The sequence below is a fragment of a genome, unplaced genomic scaffold (genome assembly GCF_019419815.1).
Source record: "Pyrus x bretschneideri cultivar Hongxiangsu unplaced genomic scaffold, Pyrus_bretschneideri_v1 Contig46, whole genome shotgun sequence".
NCBI lineage: Eukaryota > Viridiplantae > Streptophyta > Magnoliopsida > Rosales > Rosaceae > Pyrus > Pyrus x bretschneideri.
The window spans coordinates 879,629-898,801 of NW_025999783.1; the positions used below are offsets into that span (position 1 = coordinate 879,629).

Sequence of the window (19,173 nt, forward strand, 5' to 3'; positions counted from 1 at the left end):
GATTCACATTTGGTGTATGTTTTAGTTATGGATAATCTTATTGATATTATCCTCGAATATAAGTTAATTGAATCATGTTTCTTGTATACATGTGACCAAATTCAATTAAACACGTGATTAGGTAGGAATGTGGGAAAGTTAGTTGTCTAGATGAATGCGATACTACGCACACTAAGTTTACACCTAAATCACATCTCTAACAACGACTTCAGGTCTATCCAACATGATTAAGAGCATTGGCACGCTCCTTGTTGTATGAATGGTATTGAATTACCATTTAAGAGACCTTATATTCTCACCGTTTTGGGTTTTTAAGGATATTTGAAAGAATAATGATCATCAATGAAACCATTGAAGAAAATAGAGTGAAATATCATTGCACCGCCTCCAAAAATGAGCTTGAAGCTTTGATTTGGGGCCAATGGGTTGTCTCCTAACTGGAAACACACCACATGTGGCCGACCTGGAGCTTGGTGATTGAGCAGTTTACTTGCATTCACATGACCATTTGGGACACTTAGGTCGAACAATGATGCTTCAACGCATCTCCCTACTCGAAGTAAGGATCTTGTGCCTACAAGCACACTTTGACAAACCTGCTCATTGGGAAAATTGATTATCTAAATCATCCCTTGCAAAGATATGAAATCACCTTTTTTCATAATGGATTTAAGGGAATATATGTGGACTAATCCAACCAAAATACGGACTATATAAATACTTATGGTTTTGGTTGATGAATTGACAAACTGGTCACATGTTTGTCCACTCACATTGCTGCTAAACCTCCTGGCCAATTAAGGGTTCATCACCCTACTTATCCCTTAAAGTCCGAGAGATTGGATAATGCCGAAGAGTTTTATCGATGGTTTTCGATAAAGTATTGCATGTAATTTGGGTTTATAATTGAACATCGAATTCCCATGTTCACCCTAAATAGCCTTGCCTAGTGATCATAAAGCGTAATTTAAATGATCGCCCGAATTTTGGTGAACGTACCAAGTTTTTAGTTTCTGCCTGAGGCTATGCAATCTTGTACAAAGTTATGTTGGTCCGCCTTGAGACCCATTGCCACCCGACCTATTCGACGTTATTGTTGGTTACTGGGTACGAACTTGACGCTTTGTATTTACGTGATTTGGGTGTGTATTCCATGTGCCAAGTTGCGTCGCCGCAACGTACCAATATGGGTCCTTAAAGAAGGATGTGAATCTTCATCGATTATGATTCTCCTTCACATTAGCTCTCTTAGAGCCCATGTATGCGATCTCCTTACCGCTCATTCGCTGGTTGTCACTTTAATGAGATAGTCTTCCCGTCGTTAGGGGGAGATAAGAAAGTCAACATCCCTGTAGAACGACACGAATTTGCATGGACGTTGCCCATTATGTCTCATCTCGATCCCCGTATCGCATAAGTGTGATAAGCAAGTGCGATGAATTCTAGCTTTCAGAATGTTGCTCTAGACACATTCTTCTGATTTAGCTAAAGTGACGAGATCATATACTAGCTGCAACATGTGTGCAAGGATATACGTACTTAATGGACGTTGAGTTAACATCACTAAGGGTGTGTCGCTCCTATTGGACGGTTTGGACGCCCCTGTTGGACGGTTCGGTACACCGGCGAATAGCCAATCAATTTATCTTAGCCTGGAGCACGACAGATCACTCGGTTCATAGGATTCACTTCCCTAGAAGAGGAAGACACGACATAACAATGAATCTATACTTGATCGTTATCTCAAATGATTTCTATTTCATGAGATTAATCCGGATTACTCTTGAGACTTGAAGTTCTTGGTCCAGTATACTAGTTTAGATGAGTTAATGGAATTGAAATGAGATGATGTTTTCACTTATATGGTAGCTACCAACATAAATAAAAAGCGACGATATTGAACCGTGTTCCGTTGAATAGTTATAATGTAGAACTGATTGGACAACCGAAATTACAATCCCGGTCAAATTCCTTACCAAAGTGTGTTTTGGACCCATCGTTCCTACACTGCCCAAGGTAACCTTGTGATTGATTGCAGCATTATGAAATGTGGTTAGTGTTTCTCCATGGGAATAAAGATACGGAGATTTACATGTAAGTTCCCGAAGAATTACATAGACTGACTTAAATAGTTCTAAACCACGGAACACCCTCTTAACTTGTTTAAGGCATCCACTTACGAATTGAAACAATTTGACAGATGTGGTATACCCATCTAAGTGATTATTTGATCAGTCATGGATTGAATGAATGCCCTTGCGTGTTAAACTATGAAGTCTGATTCCGAATTGTTAGAGTTACAGTTTTTATCGTTGACACGGATCTCACTAAGACTCTAGAAGAGCTTGAGAAAACTACCTCATACCTGAAGATGGAATTTGAGATGAAGGATCTTAGGAAAACTCGTTCATGCCTTGAGCTGAAGTTTATGCCTTGGTCTACTAGTCGAACTACACCCTAAATGTGTTATCTTTGAGTATACGTATGATCGTCCATACATTATATGCAAATAAGACCCTTGAAGAAGTTATGGAATCCGAATTTCCATATCTAAGTTGAACTTTACGCTTCGTTGTACTTAGCTCATTGTATTAGACAAGACATCTCCTTTAATGTTGATCTATTAGTAAAAATGCAGCACTATGCCTAAGCACAACCACTGAATTGGTATTAAAGACTTAGCCTGAAGGTACTACAAATTTGGGCAAATCTCAACGCATCTTAAGCTGATCCAACCCCCTTGATCCTCGGAATGATGCTTGCCTTGTTGTTATGTTGACGCTGGTTACTTATCAAACCCGCACAAGGAAAAATCCCCAAATGGTTATGTCTTTACCGTTAGGGATATTGCAATATCTTGGAGGTCCACGATATGACCTTAGTTGCGAAATCTTTGAACCATTCCAAGACTTACCTTACTTTAGTACGCCACAAATGAGACATGGTTAGGAGTTCTTGTTGAGCATATTCAAAGTACTTGCTGTTTTTATCCATCATTGAGTCCCAACGATGGTTCATGAAGACTATGTCGCATGGATCTACTCGACCAAGACATGATACATCAATGAAGTCAACACCAAGACATATTGCGTCTACATCACATCAGCAAAGCATCAGGAGATTGAAGTCATGCAAGCCGATCCCAGACAACCTTGCCGACCTCTACACGACATCACTGCCGAAGTCAACCTTCCACAAGCTTGTCCAAGGAATTGGTATGCCTAACTATTCATATGTAATGCTTGTAGTTCTCATTTGGAAGTTTTATCAAACTCAGGGGGAGTATCTAGAAGTATACTCACTTGATCTTAATGTACTCTTTTTCCCTACAATTAGGAGCATTTTTCCCACTGGGTTTTTGCTACCTAACTAGGTTTTGACGAGTCACCTATCCTGGGTTGATCATACCCTTATGAGCTCTTTTCCTTGTGTCCAAAAGACGTATAGTTTTGACTTAATGCAACTTCTCACTGTTCTCCTTAGTCTATGAGTTTTCCTCCCACCTTAGGTTTTACCATAGCAAGATTTTGTGAGTTTTACCTTTTTATGCAGTCTTCCATTGATCTGAGACTCGCATTCGCTCATTGTGTCGACGACTTCATCAACTGTACTTACTTCACAACCGAAGACCTGATGCACTATTTGTTTGAGTATTTACACACGCAAGGGGGAGTGTTGCAGTCCTATTGGATTAGGAATGTGATTGTGTAAATCCTATCATATATGAGATATCCTTATGGGATTCTACCATATCTCTTAGACTAGATATTATCCTAATAGAGTTGTAATCCTATTAGGGTAAGGTTTTAACCTTCCCTACTACTATAAATAAAGGCACAATGGGGATGGAATAGAACACACCTCACAATTACACATCTCTCTCTTCTCTCTCTATGTGCGGCAGCTCCCTCTCTTTGGCCTCCATAATTGTTTAGTAAATTATGCTTACAACAGATCAAACTATCAATTCTAGTTTTTTTTTATTAAATTAGTTGGTTATGGGCCTCTAGATATGTTTATACAAAAGTAGAAAAAGAAAAAACTATTATTATTCTTACAAAAAATTTAATTAGAATTAATTGTCAAGCTTGAACTACCGAGCCAAGTTCAAGCGTACCTTGAGCTGTTTTGTTAAAAATTAGGAGCTGCTCATGAGCTTTACAAGCCCAACATACCAACGCTCAATCCTGACTTGTTTTTTAATCGAACCGAACTAGGCTTGGCTTGATTGTTTTATGAGCTGAGCTTCTATGAGCCAAACACGATGTAAGCTCAAACTGTTTTGAGCCAATTTACAACCCTAATCTCATGTTCAACTTTCCCTCTACACGGCATTGTATCATCATTAGCATAAGACAAATTAGATTGGGATTAAGGGGATTTTAATACCAATCCAAAATTTTCTGATTGAGGATTGTGTTTCAACTTTAATCCAGCAATTTTCAGACCTTTCAGCGTTCCAATTTTGAAAAACTTCGGACTTTTTTGAACTTTCGAAATTTTTTAACAACATATTTTAAATATTCCTAACAATTTGAAAAGTTAAAATAAAAAAATCCATACTAGAATATGTAAGAAACGTATGATAACATACAATAAAAAATGATATATTTATGATTAGTATAGTTTTGCTTTTGATTGATGTGGACTAGAGCTCACATGCCATGAAATGTCGTTACTATCTATGAAAAACATTCTAAATATTTTTGAATTTTCCAATTGCAAAAAGGTTAGATTTGATTTGCGTTTTACAAAGTTGGAAATTATGGAACACAATCCGTCGGAATCAGAATTTCCAATCCAATTTACTCCCTTCTCAACCAACATCAATCAGCCTTTATCGTACCTTGATTATTGCTATTGTATCCTTTCAATCCAAAATTAACACTTCTTCGTACTTGATTGGTTGATCGGCTTATAACTAAGTGCAAAGCATTTGTTGGTTATCGGAGGAAATCGAACCCTAAACCTAGGCCTTTGATAAGAAGCTGCGATCGTGTTAATAATTCATAGGTAGAAAGGCCAGATACATTGGACACTAGAATGAGGCGTACTTGGCTGTCCCTCCCATTTTAGTAATGGCAAACCAAGCCAACAGATAAAAATAGGGTGAAAGAGCTAGGGTTTATAGAAAAATCAATCTCATGCATCACAATATTCGTAGGTGGACCGGATAATTCTCCTGCAGAAATACACACATTTCCGAATGACTTTGTCAACTTTTGGACAACCCTATTTCCGAACGATCTATCCCTCCTCATTTGACCTTTGTAAACAGCCTTTCCAACTTCTATTCTTAGCCTCTCTCCTTCTCTCTCCCTCTCTCTTTCTCTCTCATCACTCACTCTTCCCTTTCCTCAATGCCATCAAAACTAACCACTATCAACCTTCGAATCCTTCTCCACCCGCACCCTGACTCAATTTTGCAGCGCAGCCCCCTCTAAAAGGGCGCACACGCTGCCCTTGTGCGTGTACGTACAACCCTCTTATGCTACGTACCTACACCACTATTTGGAGCAACGTAACAGGATGATGAAGATGATGATGATGATGATGAAGCAGTGTGAATCATCCTCGTTAATGTCGCCTCGTGCTCTTGCTTTCTTCTTCATTTTGTTATATGTTTGTGTTGCCTCTCCTGCGGGGGCTTCTGAATCCGAAACTCTCCTCAAGCTTAAGGATTCCTTACAAAACACCGACGGATTAACCACTTGGAAACCATCGACCAGTCCCTGCACCGCCCAAAAGCCGAACTGGATGGGTATTCGTTGTGATGGAAGGGGGAGAGTTTGGGCTTTGCAGCTTGAGAATTTGGGGCTCAAGGGTGAAATCAATGTGGGCTTGCTCCAGGACCTGCCTGACTTAAGAACCATAGGCTTTATGAATAACAGTTTTGAGGGTCCATTGCCTGATTTGAGGAAAATTATCGGATTAAAAACTGTCTACCTGACGGGTAATAAATTCTCTGGCACGATTCCTTCAGATTGGTTCACAGGAATGTCATCGTTGAAGAAGCTCCACATGGCGAATAATCAGTTTACGGGAGAGATTCCAAAGTCGTTGGCAGGGTTGGATAAGCTGGTGGAGCTGAGTATTGAAGGGAACAAATTCGAAGGCAAGATACCAGATTTTAGGCAGCCCAGGTTGACAATTTTTAACGTCTCCAACAACAAACTGGAGGGTGAGATCCCGAAAAGCCTAAGAAAATTGGATGCAAGCTCCTTTGCAGGTGAGCCTCAACTTCTCTCTCTCTCTCTCTCTCTCTCTCATTATCCCGGGAAGAATAATCATGTTTAAGAATCTGAATTTAAGTTGTTATTAATATATTACAATATATACCTTCCAATTAGGATTTTTCTTGTGAGAAACTTTGACAAGCATAGTTGAGAAACCATAGAGAAGACCAAAAATCGATTAAAGCTTAAAGTCTTACATATTCAGTCAGCCATATATTTTTATAAACAAATCTTTCAAGCAATTCTTTTAAATTCAAGAACCAAATAAAAAGAAGATGGTACTGTTCTTTCTTCTTCAAAGGAGGAAAAGAGCAAGAGTCGAATTTTTGTAATGCGTACGTAGGTTAAGTTATGAATGCGTGGTATAAAGAAGCATCAAGCATAATCCTCAAGAATCTCCACAGAAAAATTTCCTCCCAGCTTAAATAGGTTCAAACATGTAAGTTAATTTATTAGGTGGTAAGTGTCTTCTTTCAAGCAAATCAAAAGCACAGAGTACAGTTAGAGAAATAAAAGTATTGTTCTTAAAAGATGTAGGCAATTAAAAGTTTTCCACCTGGACACGCAGGGAATGAAGAACTATGTGGAGGGCCATTAAAAGCATGCAGTACCCCCTCGAAGAAGCCCGCAACCTGGATAATCGTGCTGATTGTGATCGCTGTCATAGTAGCAATCATTGCCATAGTTGCTTTACTGGTCTTCCTCCTTGGACGCCGCAAAAAATTATCTGAATCATCGGTAGAGGCTCCACCACCATCAACAGCAACTGTCCAAAACAGATCAGTTCAAAAAGAACCAGAGCACCAAGCAAGTGCCCCAGGCTCACCTGAAAACTCGATTAAAGGAGGGAATGGAAAGAAGGGTGAACAGAGCTTAAAGCTTTCATTTGTGAGAGACGACAGGGAGAGGTTTGATATGCAAGACTTGCTGAGAGCCTCGGCGGAGGTGTTAGGCAGCGGTTGCTTTGGGTCATCTTACAAGGCTGCTTTGTTGACCGGACCAGCGATGGTTGTGAAGAGGTATAAGCAGATGAATAATGTAGGAAGAGAGGAGTTCATAGAGCACATGAGAAGGATTGGGAGATTGGGACATCCTAATTTGCTTCCACTTGTTGCTTATTATTATAAGAAGGAAGAGAAGCTCTTGATTTCTGACCATGTTCTAAACGGCAGCTTGGCTGCTCATCTTCATGGTAAGTTCCTTTTCCCTTAAACATATACATGTATACAAAGCCTTTATCCAAAGGGATTTTCATTTTTTTTTTGATAAAAATGGGGATTAGTTGTAGGGTCAATTATACATCGAACTTCAACTATCCGGACCGTCTATTTTTTAAGTCTTCATTCATAAATCATTCTTGCAAAAATTCAATTCTATTTGAAACCCTTAACTCATTTGATTGTCATGATGAAATTTCAGTTTCTTAGAACGTAGTGTTTGTCAATTTCTTTGAACTCAATTAGATGCATCAAATATTTTTAACTTGCTTAATATTTTGCAAGGATGATCTATATATGAAGTGCAACTTGAAAAATAAGCGGTTTGGATTATTGAAATTCAATGTGGTGTGAGCCGCGCACAACTAGTCTCCATTTTTTACCAAAAATGGAGATCCCTTTAAATAAAGGGCCTATCCACACACACACACACATATGTATATTTGCATTTTACCTAAACATGAATGACCATATTATCTAGTTCTACTAATTGACGAGATCCTACCTTTAAGTGATAAAAACTATTTGTATACCACATCTCTAATAGAGACATGCCGCACATTCGTATAGTCGTCCATGTAGCATTGCTTTTACATATGAGTTTGCAAAATTAAAGTTTATTGTCATTATAGACAATTTTACTTTGTGTTTTAGTTGTATATATATCAAACCTTTTCTCTTCCCCGGTATCCCCTTTAGATCGAGGAAGAGATTCAATGAATGGCTAATTAATTAATTGGTGTTATCTGCACTTTCATGATCAGGAAACCAAACCCTCGACCATCCAAGCCTTGACTGGCCGACCCGTTTGAAGATTGTCGAAGGAGTAGCCCATGGCTTACGCTATCTCTACAGTGAGCTTCCCAGCCTAGTAGCACCCCATGGCCACCTCAAATCCTCAAACGTTCTTCTCAACGAGTCCTACGAGCCCCTTATCACTGACTACGGCCTAATCCCTGTGGTAAACCAAGAACATGCTCACACCCTCATGGTGGCCTACAAGTCCCCAGAGTACATGCAAAGCAAGCGCGTGACAAAGAAGACCGACGTGTGGAGCTTCGGAGTGTTGATCTTGGAGATCTTAACGGGGAAGTTACCCACCAACTTTTTGCAGCAAGGTAAGGGAAGTGAGGAGGATTTGGCAAGTTGGGTGAACTCGGTGCCTCGGGAGGAGTGGTTTAGTCAGGTGTTTGATACGGGAATGGGGGCAGGCAAGAGTAGTGAGGGAGAGATGCTGAAGCTCTTGAAGATTGGGTTGGAATGTTGTGAAGGGGAAGTGGAGAAGAGACTAGATCTGAAAGAGGTTGTGGAGAGGATTGAAGAGTTGAAGGAGAGGGACAACCCTGGAGATTCAGATTTTTTCTCTACGTGTGCTAGTGAAGGCGACATGACGAAGATCGTTGGCTGATGAAACGATTCTCTCTTTCTGCATGACATGATCAATGGTTCATTGATTCAGCGATGACAAGAAAACTCTTAATTTGTATCTGTCACGTCCTTCCCAATTCCCTCATAGGATGAGATACAACAATGAACTGTTTTTCTATAAGATTTGGCTTTATAAGCAAGCTAGGTTTAAACAAAGTACTTCAATATTCCATAATTCATTCTGAGTAAAACCATTTATTCATCTAATAATCCTTAATTACAATATCATAGCCAAAGTGTTTATAAAAGTTCATTTGATCGCGCCACTTCTAAATGGAATAGGATTTGCACATGTTTCAAATTTGAAGTAAGCCCTAGAGTTCTCTGTCTCTCGACTCTTTGTACTAGGCAAGCCCTTGAAGTGAGACCCTATAATTCTTAGTCCCTCGACCCTTTGTACATTGATATATATAAAAAAATCCGCTAAATACATGAAAAAGTCTATTACTATATCACATATCATTAAAAATTAATATTAAAAGAAGAAAGGTATACAAACATTATTTAAATGTTACACGACGATATTATCTACACTATGGGGGAGGAGGATGGGCTGAGTCTCACAATCGGCTAACAATAATATGGTTCAAATTCACATTTGGCGAGAATCGAACATAAGACCTCTCACATTAAACTGTAGTATTAAGTGCACAAATGTGTTAATTAAGTCTACATAATCTAATTTTTCAACCAGTTTTTTTTTTTTTTTCAATTGCCTATGATTACATTTTTTGGATTTTTTTTTTTTTTTTTTTGAATTTGAATTGTAAACACACACACACATATTTTCTTGAAAAAAAAATAAATTGAGGACCCTTCCGAAGTGAGGACCGAAAACGGACGCCTACTTCAGCTATCATCTGGACCGCCCTTGCACCTACTTACTCAGTATATGTCACTTGGCAATATTTGTCTTTTCAAAATCATCGAAGGAGGAAAAAAATTATTAAAGAACCAGTCAGAGAAAAAAAGATCACTAACGTCCCTCTTCCCAGCTACACCAAATAGAAAAAATTAAAAGAAAAAGGAAGAATTTCCCAATAGTTCAGTAACTATAAATAAATGAATTCTGTCAATATTAACTCAAAAACTTAAGAGGTATTTTCTTTCTCTTACTAATTATAGAGAAAAATTTACTGCCAAAAAAGTCCTATGATCGATCCTAAGAAATAGGAGAAACTGGGGATGTGCAGCATGGCCACAACCTACAAGTGTCACCAAGGGCTAGCTAAAACAATTAAGTGCATGTACGTCCTCCCATGTATATGTGTGTCTCTCTTCTCATGTGATGTGTCGCGAGATTGGTGAGAAGAGACACAAATAAATGGGTATGCACCCGGTTGCATCTCTCTCGCCACTACCTGACATACAAATGAATTTTCTTTTAACAGTGATTGAACAATTACAGTTGTCGTATTCTAACTGCAGATGTTCATATTGTAACGATATGCCCGACAAGCAAGGGTAAGAAAGAACCAAGTCTAGGGCTTAGGCTTCATCGATCATTTATCTTTTGTTACCTGTAGTATATTTATCTCTTGTATAAATATTAAGCGAAATCCTCTCAGAGATCAATACAAGACCAAAAACTGAAACTTCTTAACTGCCCTTTTTTTTTTTCTTATTTATCGTTCTTCAAGTTCTTCATTGTAACAGAGTTATCTCTCATCTAATGGTACGTACATGTGTAATTTCAAAAACTTTGTTGGGAGACTTGGTTAATATTAGAAATTCTAACCGATATGCGCGTTTTGGCATGCATCAGCATCAATCGTCTCTATATCTAATCTAGGGGCAACTTTCTAAAATGATGCTGTAGATATGGGGGTTAATTAGCTCTGATAACCGAGTTAATGTTTGTTTTAATTAACTTTAAGTAGTTTTGAATAGTTAAGTTCTATGGCCCTTAAGCATTTGGGAAGTTTAAGAGTACAGAAGGAAGGAGAAATGCATTTCTTTGTTATCTTTAAATTTTTCTTTTTCTCGAAATTTACTTATGTTCCCATATTCATGTTTGAGCAAGAACTTGCCATATTCATGTCTGAGCAAGAAGTTGTTCAATCTGAGAGTTGAGAAAGAGGAAGGGCGAAAGAGAATAATGTGGTATAACAACGTTGATAATGGAAATAATAATCAAGGCGCGGGGATAATAGCAGTGGCAATCGACAACGGCGTCTCCAGCCAAAATGCTTTGAAATGGGCAATTGATCATCTCGTCTCTCGGTCTACCAGCCATGCTCCTATCAAGCTTGTCCATGTTATTCACCCATCTAATTCCAATAATACACTTCATGCAACTGGTAACTCCTTCTCTCTATATCTTTCATATATACATGCCATATGTTGCCCGATAATTAGTTTTGTTCATCAATCAATGTTGTGTTAATTATCACATTTCTAATAAAGGCGGGACTCATCCATGTGAACACACAGAAGTTTTCTGCGTGTTGGGATGGCACAAGTAGCAGTACTCTTGCGTGAGTAATTAACACATTTCGTTTGATTTTTGGTGGCACTTATAGAGAACAACCCATCAAATGAAGGGCAAGCTCACGATGCTCCAAATACAGATTTCTTACTTCCATTTCGTTGCTACTGTACGCGCAAACGAGTAGGGTTCATTTAGTTCTTAACTTTTTCTTTTTAAGAAACCTCTGTGGTTATAAATGATTACACGACATAAACCTTACCCCTTATTCATTTTTTAATCTGATGATCAACGTATATACTTACATATATACACTATAAAATTAAGAAGCTAGTAGCTGATGACTAAATATTTTTAGTTATGACAAATTGTAAGTAGATGTAGTTGATTTGTGGAATTAATATTATCAGGTACAATGCGAGGCTGTTCTACTGGAGGATCAAGATGTAGCTGAGGCATTAGCTGAGTACATTTTCCGCCATGGCATTGAGAATATCGTTGTTGGTGCTACATCCAGGACTGGTGGGTTAACTAGGTATGCAATACACATGTAAGATTGTGCGTGTATGTGCGTTTTTGTTGTCCAAACTCATACGATTATCAAAACATGTTGTTCAAGTAGGCGTCTATTCAAGGCATCTGAATCTATTCCAGGCAGAGTCCTGAAGTTGGCACCACATTTCTGCTCAGTATACACCATCAAACAAGGAAGGGTGGGCGAAATGCGTGAAGCATCTCGTCCACTTCCAAATATTCATGTTGAGGAGAGGGCAGTGAATCACCAGTCCGATCACATGTAAGCATTTATGTATTCAATAAATTGGATCGTTTTGCCAAACTTTCAATTTCTACCAAACATTACATTAAGAAACAAACAACCTAATCTATTTTCCAGATTCACAGTCTAATAACGTACAATTATATTTTGAGTGCGAGCTTAAATGTTAGAGCTGACGTCTGCACCTGAACTGGCATATGAATCTGTTACTTATTTGACTCATTTGTTAACTAACTGATTTGGTTGATATGCTTGTCTAGAGGTAGAGGTCCGATCTACAGAGCATATGATGAGGTCTCAGTGGCTGAGAATGATGTTTCGTTTGTAAGCTCAGAAAGACCAAGTACTGATAGCATTTTATCTTTCTACCAAAGTTTTGGGCCAGCTGGACTAACCCGATATCCATTAGAATCATCATCAAACATGGAAAGTATTGCAAAACTAGACGAAGATTTTGACAGTTTTGATTTTTACACTCCGCATGAACCGTCATCAACTGTACAACGTTGTGGAGGAACACCCCTCTTGTCGCAGAAAGAATTGGTAAGTTGTTTGAAAAGGATACAAGTAAAAGTTAATTACCAACTAAACACGAAAGAAGTTCATTTTGATTCGAAATCTTTGGTGCTTGCAGGATGACATGGAAGAGGAGATGAAAAGGCTTAGAGTGGAGCTGCAGCAAACAATGGACATGTACCACGCAGCCTGCAAAGAAGCAGTGGCAGCAAAACAGAAGGTTGGCTTAATTTGAACCCTCTTAAATCTTCCTAGCTACTTAGAGATAGCATTTTTAGCTAATAGCTTTTTCTCTTACCATGTAAAGTTTTTAGGTATGCATGTACTTCATTGAATTTGTTTGCTCTTCCATTTCTTTCATAAAGGTAGGACCACTTGCATATATATGCCTGAGCTCCAGATTTGATTAGCAATGTCGTAGTAACATGTTTAAGCATTCTTGAAGACGGATACTGTAGAATATTTAGACTACACATTCCTATAATATATAGGTAACACTCAACCTGATCAAAATTTTCAGATTCACAGTCAAACAACACGATGAGAGAGAATAAGTATATGACATTAAAATTTACATCTATTTTGTTATTTGATCCATGCATCCTGGCGTACAATTATCACCTAAACTTCGAGTTTTTTTTTTGGTTGAAAACTTTGAGTATATTATATCGTAGTGCGGCATACTTTCATCTATTTTATTATTTGAATTTAGTGTCTCAATAGCTATCCTGAGTGTAGTCTTCTCATCTTTCTCATATCCAATACAGACAATTGAGCTACAAGAGTGGAAATTGAAAGAAGGGAAAAAACTAGAAGAGGCACGATATGCCTTAGAAACAACTAGGGAAGCTATGGAGAAAGAAAAAGCACATTCTAAAGCAGCAATTTTGACAGCTGATCATCGTCACGAAGTAGCTCAGAGGTTTGCTGAGAAAGAGGTGACAATCAGTGCAGATCAAATATTCAAAGCTTTAAGGGAGGCTGACGATGAAGAGAAGAAAAGAGTTTTGGATGTTTTAGGCCAGTCCCAAATAGTTTTCAAATACCAAAGCTTAGTTCATATCTTAGTTGTTTTATTGTTATTTTCTTTCTACTGTTCACTGTTTTAGTGAATTCGTTTCCACAGATTTAAGTGGCCTTTTTATGGCATTCAACTGATTTGTTTTTCTCTATATACTAGCTAGGTATTAGTTGTATAGCATTTTATCATTAAGTTGGGATTGTAGAAGAGATTGGGTCAAATGACAACAAATGACAAAGTAAATCAAAGCACACGTAAGATGATAAACATTCATTAATTACTTTCTGATTTTAGAATTCAAGTCTACGTGTTACTATACAAATGGTGAGATATGTATGTTAAAAAGTTAATAACTTAAAAAATACAATTTCCCACCACTTATATAAAAACATGTGGTGTTCCACCCGTGTTCTGATCATAATGAAAAATTTCTCTAACCCCTGCGTTTGGTTTCTGTTTTAGGGTTTGTGTGAACCTAAACACTAAACCCCAAAATTGTAAAGTAGCTTAATCTACGATAATCGAAAAAAGAAAATAGAATTTACTGGGATATTATCGATTCCAGAACTAATCTTCCAGAACCGATCCTCAGACTAAAAACCGGAAGTGACCTGAGAAGAGCTTCATATTTAGCAGGCTCCAATTTTGAGCTGTGGGTGGGAGAGAGCAACGTCTAGTGCTTGGCCTTGTCGCCGGCGCCGTCATCTTCCAAGATGAGGCAAAGAGCGTCGTCATCCTCGTCCAAGCTCAGCAGCGTCGTTGTCCTCGTCGTCCTCATCCAACCTTAGCAGCATCACCGACCTCGTCCCTTCCCCTGATGCGCCAACTCCCTTCCTCTTCCCCTGATGCAGTGCCAGCTCCATTCCCCTTCCTCAGGCTTTTCCAAAAAATTTCTCAACTTTTACTTGCAAATTTTACGGGTATTGAGAAACACTGGAACACCTAGTTACACCCCTACACTCGGCACATCTCCTCCGTTCGATTTTGGTCCGCACCTTAGAAACGCCCCTCTGAGCTAGGCAGCAGGAAGCCCCAACCCCTCAAGTGAATGTGGACCCAGAATACACTGCCTTTCCTATTTCTGCATGAGACATTGAGAATGTATGAATGTTTCCTCTTCACCATTCGATTTTTTTCCTTTCCTTTTTTAGTTATTAACTCCTTCGTCATTGATGTTATTCTTATCATTAATGTTATTTTTACCATGTATTTGTACTACAATTGTCCCTCCTTCTTTCCCCTTATCTTTCACGGTCACTGTCTTCACCAAGACGATCTAAATCAACTCTCCTACTACTACTGCACGATTCATCAATGCTGCACTCTCCCTTTTTTTTAGGCTGTTTGATTCTTTTTTCTGTTTGATTGAATTCCTTTTTTTAGTCTATTTGTGTGACATTTCATCTCGAAATTTATTATATTTTATTCTTAGTAGTAGTGAAATTATCAAAATATCCCTGAAATGCCATGAAGGCCTTCCACATGAACTTTAATTTTCCTTTCACTTTTCCACTCTTATTTTACTACTTCTAAATAGTACTCATTTTTGCGAACACGTGGCCACAGACGGAACTCAATTCGAAGTTTTAACAGACAAGTTATGCTTAAAACTATGAAAGATTTAACTGTTGGCTAATAGGACTAAAAGGAGGACCTTGTGCAGTGCCCTCCATTGCCTTGGTCTTGTTTTAAAATAAACTATTTCTGTGCAGAGTGTTGCACTGCATGGAACCTAATGGAAATTGAAGGCATGCATGTGGACTATTAAATAATGTTTTATTTGGGGTTAAAACCCACTTTTTTTTTGTTCACTTTTAATACACTCTCCTTTCTCTCCCATTACTTCATGTCTCTCCCTCTACCTACTCAATCATCAATTTTCATCATCAGATCCCATCACTTTTCCCTCAAAGAAATATGCCTTTAACACTGACTAACCGGAAGTTGCACTTCCATGTACTAACGGTATTTGTTTGTGTTTTTCAGGGTCCTCTAACATAGTGTTTTGTCTTTCATTATCAAGCTAAAGAATTCAAATTACTATGTTCAGTATGTGTTTACTGCTATTACTAATCTTTTGAAACTTTTTCTTCATTTTATATTTTCCTTTTCAATTTAAATCTCTTAAGCTCTCATTTGTGCTGTAGGTTGAAAATCAATTGTTTAGTTTCTGCACCCACATATAAATGTGTGCGTGTATGTTAGCAGACAAACATGAGACTATGAGATGACTTAATGATATCTTTGCAAAGTCATGTTCACTCATAGGAATAACGGATGCCAATTTTTTTTTACCTGAATTGCCTCTCTCTCAATAATATAGATGGAATTCGGATGGACAAAACATATAGGAAACTAGGATTAGACAGAAAGAAAAAGGAAGAAAACATGGTACTACGAATTAAATAAGAATCATCATTTCAAGTAAAACCTTTCAAAGTTTTGGAAAATTCCAGGTTTGTGTGACAAACTGGAAATCAGAATATTTGTTTAATGGTTGAAGAAATTTCACTTATGAGGGCCATGCCTCAGGAAGTAAATGGTGGGGTTGTAGGTATTGCATTACATATTAGAAAAGAAAAGTTTCGGAAAATTTTTAGTATTGATTAATACATCTGGTACTTTCTAGCCCTCAAAACTTTCTATCTAGCTTAAGCATGCGGGTTGGCTTTGAATGCATCCCAACCACTTGTTGCCTTAAATAAAACATATCTTCTACGCCAAGCCATGAATGCTTGTATTCCTAGTCTATTTATAATATACACTTAGATTGCAGGATATGATGAACTATGAGAACAAGATTGATTAATCATAATGTACATGGTCACTTTTCTTTTCCTTTTAAATTGGTACCTAATTAGACATTAAAGGATGTGAAATTGTTTCAAACTCTTTTTTAGGTAAGCTCAAAATGTTGGGCGTTCCCTGCATTGGATTTGATGTTTAATTTGTAGAAATATGATTACTTTAAGTAATTCTATTAGTTCTAGACTTGAATATTACATATTGTAATGCAAATGTAGTGATCCAGAGAAAAGCGTACTTACACACTTTTACTTATTAATATGCATTCAAATAATTAATTACTAATAGCATTGCGGTTGTGCAGGAGCATGAAAGAGGAAGCAGGGTGATGTGTATTGAACTGGTTGCTAATTGATTCTTAAGGAGGGTAATACTTGATGCATAGTGTTTTTGTATTTATTATTTTGAACTAGTGTCTTGTATGGCACCCCTTGATGGTTTATGTCGTGTTAATGTGGGTTATGAAGAATTTGATCCTCAACATCGCCTTATCTCGAATGAGTGAATTCACTATGAAGTTTTTGTAGATGCAGCTCACCGATATCGTAAAATTGAATATGAGAAGCAAATAGGTTAAGAAAGGAGCTCCATGGTTTTTGAAGAAAATATATTCGATGGTTTTCTGTCATTAGTCTTTTTTCATTACTTTTTTTTTATATCTATTTTCTAACATGCCATTACATAATCTGATTGTGTGCTCATCTTTTTTAATTGTATTATTGTACCAGGCAAAGAAAACTACATTTATGGTAAGGACTTTATGCAGAACGGGCGGGGAACCACTGCTATTTTGGTGGTTTTGCCAGATGCCTTAATTGTTGCTGGAGATTATGGTATATTCCAGTGAAAGTAATACTTCTTTATCTTTAACTACCATGGATTATTATTTGACTATATTTATGGTATATGTAATATATTAATTGGTTCCAATTTTATCTATACAGTTAGACTTGAAGAAAAGAAAGTCAAACGCATTTCTAAGAATCCTCCAACACGAACAACATGGTCACATGATCAATATTTCACTCTCTTGAGTCAAACACATTTCTAAGAGTTGAAGAGCATTACCTAAAGAATACATCGATAATGGTGCAGTAAATTCTTCTCCTCACTTAATTCCTTTATATTCTTTAGGTGATAGATCCCTAGTCGAAGAATTGATACTTAGTACAAGCAGAGAATCTTTTTATTTATAGATAACAATGGCAGCCAAACTCTCATCTATCTAGGTGAATTGGTTGCTAACCTGTTGTATCACATCCAGGAAATGATGGGGTAGTGGACGAGTAGTTATTTTCAAAGCATATTGAATGTGTTTACACAATTATAGGAAGCAAGTATTCCATGTATACAATGTGTATTATCAACATATATCTTAACCTTTATCACAATTAGTTTTGTCTACGTAGGATTCTTATAGATAATTCACTAGTAGCTGGCTTAATGAAGCACAAGAAACTCCCGAATCCACGATGGCAATTTGTGGTCTTAGTGTATTTCTTTGCTCAATCAACGATAGCATTAAAAGAATGCGATGTTGTAGCTACACTCTTTATATGTCCTAAAATCTAATGCACATCATATTGATCATGCGACCATGTTGTTCGTGTTGGAGAATTCTTAGAAATGCGTTTGGGTTTCTTTTTTTCGAGTTTAACTATATACATAAAATTGGAACCAATTAGTATATTATATATACTATAAACATAGTCAAATAATAAGCAATGGTAGTTAAAGATAAAGAATTATTACTTTCACTGGAATATACCATAATCTTCAGCAACAATTAAGGCATCTGGCAAAACCACCAAAATATTAGTGGTTCCCCGCCCGTTCTGTATAAAGTCCTTATCATAAATGTGGTTTTCTTTGCCTGGAAAGAAGTTGTTAATAATAGATTACCGAGAGAAATAGGTAAAAGAAATTTCTATCCAAGATTCAATAGTTGGTCTATTCTTAGCCTCGATAAAGTCCATCTTGTTGTGAGGATACAATTAAAAAAATGAGTACACAATCAGATTATGTAATGGCATGTTAGAAAATAGATATAAAAAAAAGTAATGAAAAAAGACTAATGATAGAAAACCATCGAATATATTTTCATTTCATTGAATATATTTTCATCAAAAACCATGGAGCTCATTTCTTAACCTATTTGGTTCTCATATTCAATTTTATAATATCGGTGAGCTGCATCTGCAAGAACTTCATAGTAAATTCACTCATTCGAGATAAGGCGATCAAATTCTTCATAACCCACATTAACAAGACATAAACCATCAAGGGATGCCAGACAAGACACTAGTTCAAAACATGAGCAACATGAGAAACAACATTTTCTTTGGTTTTACCCCAATTTTAAGTTTACAACAAAGACTACTGGGGTAAGTGTGTTGTATATGTGAAGTTTTATCTATGTGCATATAAATTGATATATTTCTGCTATATATATCAGTTCAATAGATGGTATATGTATGTTTCGCGACCATACATGAAATGATGGGGTAGTGGACGAGTGGTTATTTTCAAAGCACATTGAATGTGTTTACACAATTATAGGAAGCAAGTATTCCATGTATACAATGTGTATTATGAACATAAATTTTAACCTTTATCACAACTAGTTTTGTCCACGTAGGATTCCTATAGATAATTCACTAGTAGCCTCGATGGAGCACAAGAAACTCCCGAATCCACGATGGCAATTTGTGGTCTTAGTGCATTTCTTTGCTCAATCAACGATA

At 37.3% G+C, this 19,173-nt stretch overlaps 2 protein-coding genes across 2 annotated transcripts; both read left to right on the plus strand.

Annotated features, from left to right (window-relative positions):
- The first annotated feature begins 5,381 nt into the window (after positions 1 to 5,381).
- LOC103952231 (pollen receptor-like kinase 2) lies at positions 5,382 to 9,180 on the plus strand. The gene is made up of 3 exons (XM_009363788.3): positions 5,382 to 6,229; positions 6,805 to 7,428; positions 8,218 to 9,180. Exons 1-3 carry the CDS (start codon positions 5,530 to 5,532, stop codon positions 8,859 to 8,861), a joined length of 1,968 nt encoding a protein of 655 aa, XP_009362063.2. The 5' UTR covers positions 5,382 to 5,529; the 3' UTR covers positions 8,862 to 9,180.
- A 1,799-nt stretch (positions 9,181 to 10,979) lies between these two features.
- On the plus strand, positions 10,980 to 17,276 carry LOC108867589 (U-box domain-containing protein 51-like). The gene is made up of 7 exons (XM_048567781.1): positions 10,980 to 11,138; positions 11,720 to 11,844; positions 11,932 to 12,105; positions 12,348 to 12,630; positions 12,722 to 12,823; positions 13,371 to 13,623; positions 17,158 to 17,276. The coding sequence occupies exons 1-7, from the start codon at positions 10,980 to 10,982 to the stop codon at positions 17,274 to 17,276; spliced, it is 1,215 nt and encodes a 404-aa protein (XP_048423738.1).
- The last annotated feature ends 1,897 nt before the right edge of the window (positions 17,277 to 19,173 follow it).

Bases quoted from the DNA above. Each gene is read 5' to 3' on its own strand.
- LOC103952231 (XM_009363788.3), top strand. From the start codon at position 5,530: ATGATGAAGATGATGATGATGATGATGAAGCAGTGTGAATCATCCTCG. The intron at 6,230-6,804 runs GTGAGCCTCAAC...CTGGACACGCAG, and splicing joins GGATGCAAGCTCCTTTGCAG to GGAATGAAGAACTATGTGGA. The intron at 7,429-8,217 runs GTAAGTTCCTTT...TTTCATGATCAG, and splicing joins CTTGGCTGCTCATCTTCATG to GAAACCAAACCCTCGACCAT.
- LOC108867589 (XM_048567781.1), top strand. From the start codon at position 10,980: ATGTGGTATAACAACGTTGATAATGGAAATAATAATCAAGGCGCGGGG. The intron at 11,845-11,931 runs GTATGCAATACA...TTGTTCAAGTAG, and splicing joins AGGACTGGTGGGTTAACTAG to GCGTCTATTCAAGGCATCTG. The intron at 12,631-12,721 runs GTAAGTTGTTTG...TGGTGCTTGCAG, and splicing joins TCTTGTCGCAGAAAGAATTG to GATGACATGGAAGAGGAGAT.